The 6,161-nt window shown below is 32.5% G+C and overlaps 1 protein-coding gene across 1 annotated transcript; it reads left to right on the top strand.

Moving 5' to 3' along the window:
• Positions 1-965: 965 nt before the first annotated feature.
• Positions 966-2,449, top strand: LOC132067366 (RING-H2 finger protein ATL47). Its single transcript, XM_059460569.1, has one exon. The coding sequence runs from the start codon at positions 1,313-1,315 to the stop codon at positions 2,342-2,344; it is 1,032 nt and encodes a 343-aa protein (XP_059316552.1). The 5' UTR covers positions 966-1,312; the 3' UTR covers positions 2,345-2,449.
• The last annotated feature ends 3,712 nt before the right edge of the window (positions 2,450-6,161 follow it).

Here is a 6,161-nt window from a genome sequence, read left to right as displayed (position 1 = left end):
CTTTTTCCCCCATTAAAATGGAAAAGATCTTGTTTTAAAAACTCTAACAATCGAAAACGAGAAACGAAACAAAAAAAAAAAGGAATGACAAGAAACAAAGAAAACGATGAAAATATAAGAATAAATATAGAGAAATACAACAAAGAAAGTAAAATATTCTAATAAATTATCAAAATTCGTTACTATATCTTTATGTGTGGGTAACGATTAAAGGAAGATGGAATCGTGCTAATAATGATGATAGATAATGGGCGTATAATACGGTTGAACATATTGAAGATGGGAGAGAAAGTAATTTGAAAGAGAAGAGATTGGGAGTTATTGGGAAACATGGGGCGTAAGTTTAGGGGAAATAACGTACGAACTTGTAGATCGGTTACAAGCTGGTAGTTTTGAAATTAATTTAAGCTACTAAAAATAAATAAAATAAAAGGTAGCTATTATTAATAAATAAGTCTTAGAAGTAGTTATATCGAGTAAATTTTCCTTTATTTAATGAATTTGGTGGGATTTTCAGATTGGATGGATCTGAGCATTGCATCTAACAAGAGTGACCTCTAATTGAGGCATTTATGTGACAGCCATATTTACAAGATCAATTACAAATCACAAAAAAGGTCAAAAATATATATATGTTTGTTCGTGCAGGTCTGTCAACATGTGGTGAGCAAATTCTTAAATCCTTCAATGTAACACAATTGATTCTGCAATCCTTATTGGGCCCCTGCTGATCGAAGCAAGTTTTCAATCTCAATTGTCAAAACATTCATCTACAAGAACAACCTAATAAAGAGGAGGGTAAAATAGTATTTTGAGAAAGGATATAATAAATCTTTTGCTTGTCTGCATTTTTTATTTAAGGTAATGACTAAATGCCCTCAAAGGTCTAGTGTGTTCTTTTGACCTATTTTTAGAAACTACTTTAGTGCTTCCAAGTACCCCTTTATAACAGTTAATTACTCCAAATTTTTTGCAGCATTCATTTGACAAAGTTAAGGTAAAAATACCAAGTTCTCTTTCCCTTCAATTTCCTACCAACAGTGTCCTGTTTTCTAACAAATCCAGTTCAAGATTTTGTCATTTTCATTCTTTCTTGAGCATTAGTGAATTTGGGTTTCTTGTAAATGTAGAGAAATGTGAGTCTATTTCTTGTACACCTCAATATATATGAGCTGGCTTTGTCCTTGTGCCACCAGCAAGAAGTAGTACTATATGCTTTTCTTTCAAGTGATGAAAATGATATTACTGTCTGATTCTTGAAAAAAGGTATGAGCAAAATATTGTTTTTTTAGTATGTGTACAAGTGCCAAAAATGCCTTGGGAAAAATATGTTGTTTTGAACCACCATATTCATCTATCCCATAAAGAATCCTCATCACCACCACCATCATCATCATCATCTGGAAATAAAATTAGTCCAGCTGTTCTTGTTATCGTAGTAATATTAGCTATCATATTCTTTATTTCTGGTGTCTTGCATTTGTTAGTTAGGTATTTGATGAAAAATAGGTCCACTTCATCAATCTCTCAATCTAATAGAGACCCTGAAAGGCAATTACAACAGCTTTTTAATCTTCATGATTCAGGTTTAGATCAAACCTTAATTGATTCTCTTCCAGTGTTTCTCTACAAAGATTTAGTTGGTTTGAAAGAGCCATTTGATTGTGCTGTTTGTTTATGTGAGTTTTCAGAACAAGATAAATTAAGGTTGCTCCCTTTATGTAGTCATGCTTTTCATATAAGTTGTATAGATACATGGTTGTTGTCAAATTCAACTTGTCCGCTTTGTAGAGATATCCTTTTTACACCTGGTTTTTGTACTGAAAATCCAATCTTTTGCTTTGATGGTGATGATGAATGTGGTGGGGTTTCAGAACATGTTAGTCCAAAACCAAATGAGGATTTAGATAGTACTATTAGTTCAAGAAGGGTGTTTTCAGTGAGACTTGGCAAATTCAAGAACATAAACAATGGTGTTCTTGAAATTGGGAAAAGGGAGATGGGAGAGACTAGTAACAGGAATTTGGATTCAAGAAGGTGTTTTTCAATGGGGTCTTGTCAATATGTGGAGGCTGATTCAGAATTGCAAGTGGCTTTGTGTCCTAACAGCGCTAAAAATCATGGTGTAGATGGTGGTCAATTGAGGGGAATTGTGAAAGGGAAAAGTGGACATATTGGAAATTCTGCAAATGATGGGGACAATTATGGGAAAAGGTTGAACATTGGAAATAAAAGGGAGAGTTTTTCTGTTTCCAAGATTTGGATGTGGTCCAAGAAGGATAAATTTCATAATTCTGAAGATGTAAGTTTACCATGGACTGATCATAGAGCTCAACATGTTTGAAGATAGTATACAAATCTTTTGTTTTTTCTTTTATTTTCTTCAATTGCCTTGTAGTTTGGTTAATGAAAATTTATTTGATTATTCTGTTCCTAAAGTTGTTCTGGAGCTTTTGCTTTTCTCTTTTTATCTTTATTGCTTTCTATACATTATGCTTTGAGTGATGCTTCTTCCCAGTTTCCACTTTTGTGGAAGGAGGATAGCATGTTCCACTTTATCTTTTTTCAGTTCAAATCCCATAAAATTCACCCAAGATTTGGGAAAGTTCTTTTTCCTGCCAACTCTGAAACTTATGGTTTGAAAATATGACCCCTAGACTGCGTTTGGCCATAGATTCCCAATTTTTTTTTGAAAAACTTGATTTGGGTGAAGTTTTTCAAGTTTTGAAAATGTGTTTAGTAATGGTTTTTTCAAAATTTATATTTTTTTTTGTTTTGAAAAACATGAAACATTACTTATACCCATAAGTTCTAAAAACTATTAAGAATAGCCAACCATACAAAGAATACATACTTGTTAATCCCAAACTATGTAGAACATGATATTTTAACAATAATTACTAATAACACACTTACTACTACAATTCAAATTACAATACAAAGATCCATCCGTGTAAGAAAAAGAAAAAAAATCGGTAGTAATTAGCTATTCTTTAATATAATTTTTTCACATTGTACGAACAATTTTCACTTTATAGAAGAGACTGTTTTAATTGAGAAAACATGGTAGATACGACTTTAATGGAGGAACATGGTATATAGAATTAGTTGGGTCATAAATAGGTAGTTTCTTTTGTAAAATACAAAAGCTTGGGGTAATTTTTAAAAGTTTTGAAAATGCCAAAATACAGATCTTGGCCAAAAATAGATTTGAACCAGAATTTGTGAATATGAAAATTTATTTTCAAAATCTGAAAAAATTTATTGCCAAACAAAGATTTGAAAATATGCTCTCAAAATCTATGGCCAAATGGGAGCATATTATACTTAAGGAACTACTTGGGGTTGCTGAAAAGTTTAGATCTTTGAATAATATAATTCCTGCTATGGCATTTTCAAACTCATGTAAATGCTGCAATCTCAAGGAAAAGAAACCCAGATCAACTCTTGGGACTCCTCCTTTCTATTTTAATAATCTTGTTTGTGGCTCCCAAAATATTCTCAGTTTCAAATTCAATTGCTACTATTATCCTGTTTTGTCTCTTTTGAACTCTATAGTGTTTTATTATTGCCACAAGAACAACAAATTGCTGATTATATTTGTACTTAGGCTACTAAATTCTACTTCATTTAACCCGCAGAGTGGCTCAGTTGGTTGAGCATGGGGATGGGGTTTTATAATGGAGGTCTCAGGTTCAAAACCTCTTGCCTACGACAGCAAGAGATTTGCCTTCTGGGTCGAGCTCGTCGCACATGGCTTGACTAGTACGGGTTATCTCTCCTCTGTGATTTGCGGGCTATTACACAGGGGTATGCGCACCCAAAGGGTAGCGACTGCGGATTCCCTTGTTATCAAAAAAAAAATAAAAAAAAATCTACTTCATTTAACAAATGGCTGAAAAGTAAAGAGGGTTGTCTGTACTATATTAATGTCAAGCTCCTATTTAAACGAGGTTGAAGTGTAGGATCCTGATCTATAACTAATTCTTTCACACTCCTCATTAGTAGTCAACAACAATAACAATTCATAAGTGGAGTCTGGAGAGGATAGAGCGTATGGACCTTACCCTATTTTTGCAAGTAGAGAGGTTGTTTCCGATAGACCCTCGATTCAAATAAAGCATAAACACAACACATATGAAAACATATGCCATAGCAACATCAGGATAGTAAAAAAATTGAAGTAGAAAAAGACAACAAGTAGTAATAGAAAACTAAGAATAGGTTTTACAATTTAGCTTAAGTTATGTAATCCCTCTTCCCCATAAAAAGAGAGGAAATAAAAGCAATAGCAGGACCTACTAATGCTCTAGAGAATGACAATGTCTCTTCCAACTGATTTCTTTTTCAAAAATGGGTTGTTAGACCCACCAACTATTTTCCTTTGCAAGGTCCCTTGTGGAGCTTCTGTTAATGGTGGGATCAGTGAAAAGTGATGTGGGAGACTCTAGTGATGAAATGGATGGTTTCCATGAGTCTCCTTGATGTGGGGACATTGAATTCTTGTTACCTCTTGCTCATGGTGTTATTGCACTTAATTACGAAAAACTATGTAGGGTGCAGCACTAATGAAAAATAATACACGCGCTCCTAGTTGTCTGACAAAGTTGGTGTTTAGCCATGAAAATCAAATATTTTCGCTTTATTTGAAATTTTGAAGTTGGAGTTAAAATTAGAGTTGCATATGAAGTTGTGTTTGGTTATAATTTTCGCAAAGAATATTTGGTTATTTGAATGTACTTAAAGTGAAAATAGTGTTTTTGGTGTTTTCCAAATTTTAAATAAAACTTCAAGTTGTACTTAGAATTTTCATGGACAAACGTGAATTTTCAAATAAAGTAATTTTTTTTTCAGGAATCAGTTTATTTTGGGAAATATTTCTTATCAAAAATGTCTCGAGAGTGTAGCAATTTGTATTTGATTAAATCATTATAAAAAATTACTTTTGTTAGTAGTTTGTGTTTTGTCAATATTTTTAAAAAGTGTTTTTACGTGTCAAATTATGAAAAATGAAGTTACTACTAATTTTAATTTGATAAATATGATCTTTTTCGTGTGGGTCCTAATACAGCAAAAGATCTCAGTTTTTGGAGAAAATACTTTTTTCAACTTCTGCTTAAATTTTTTTTTTTTTTTTTTTTAAAAAAAACAACTTCTGATACTCAAAATCACTTAATTTTTTACCAAAGGTTTAGCCAAACACCTTCATTCTTTAAAATAAGTGTTTATTTTTTAATCACTTTTGACCTTTCAAAAGCTTGATCAAACAAGCTATAAGCTCCCCTCCACTGGTTATTAATGTAAATAATTAGATTAGTATACGTCACTGTTTTATTTAGACAAATAAGTCCAATTGACACGTTAACAATGTTTTGAACATACAAATAATTGTAGACAGACCATAAAACTACAATATGACGAATGGGTGCTTCCAACAGTCAGTTTATGGACAGTTCATTCAGGGAGTGATAGGATATATTTAATTCAAGAAAGAAACCAAATTACATGAAACAGTTCCGAATGACGAATTATTAGCATAAAAATGGCATTATAATTTTCTTAAAAGGGCAGTTCAGCGATCAAGAGACTACAATTCTAATTGTATTGCACTAGTTCGAATCCTAACCACCAGATCTTCATTATTTTCTGTTAACTTCTTTATAAAAATATAGTACTTGATTAAATATCAAACTCGGTTTACCTATAAGATTTGCTAGATCCATCATAGTCTTATTAAAGTACACGCAAGACTCGACTAATGTTGAAAGTGTAGTGAACAACTGACATTAATTCATGAACAGGAGCTATGCATCTCGATCTTTTGAGCCAAGGGTCTATCGGAAACAACCTCTCTACCTCACAAAGGTATAGGTAAGGTCATACATTCTACCCTCCCAAAAAAAGAAAAAAGTTAATCGATAAGTTTCTCGAAACAAATAAAGAAATGCCTGCCTGCCACCTATTTTGTACTACTTTTACTGTTAAACCAGTAGGACACTTATCGTATCCACCATCTAATGGAACCAATAATTGGTATCTTTCTCTTTGCTAAGAAAGTTACATCATTCTCAACAACTTGTCCAACATAATAACGGAGTACATTTTCGTTCTAATCTTCCATGTTCCCATTTGACACATAGTTGTTCAAATCCTTTAAAAAT

The sequence above is a fragment of the Lycium ferocissimum genome, chromosome 8, assembly GCF_029784015.1.
Source record: "Lycium ferocissimum isolate CSIRO_LF1 chromosome 8, AGI_CSIRO_Lferr_CH_V1, whole genome shotgun sequence".
Lineage (NCBI taxonomy): Eukaryota > Viridiplantae > Streptophyta > Magnoliopsida > Solanales > Solanaceae > Lycium > Lycium ferocissimum.
This window is presented reverse-complemented; position numbering and strand designations above follow the sequence as displayed.

Bases quoted from the DNA above. Each gene is read 5' to 3' on its own strand.
- LOC132067366 (XM_059460569.1), top strand. From the start codon at position 1,313: ATGCCTTGGGAAAAATATGTTGTTTTGAACCACCATATTCATCTATCC.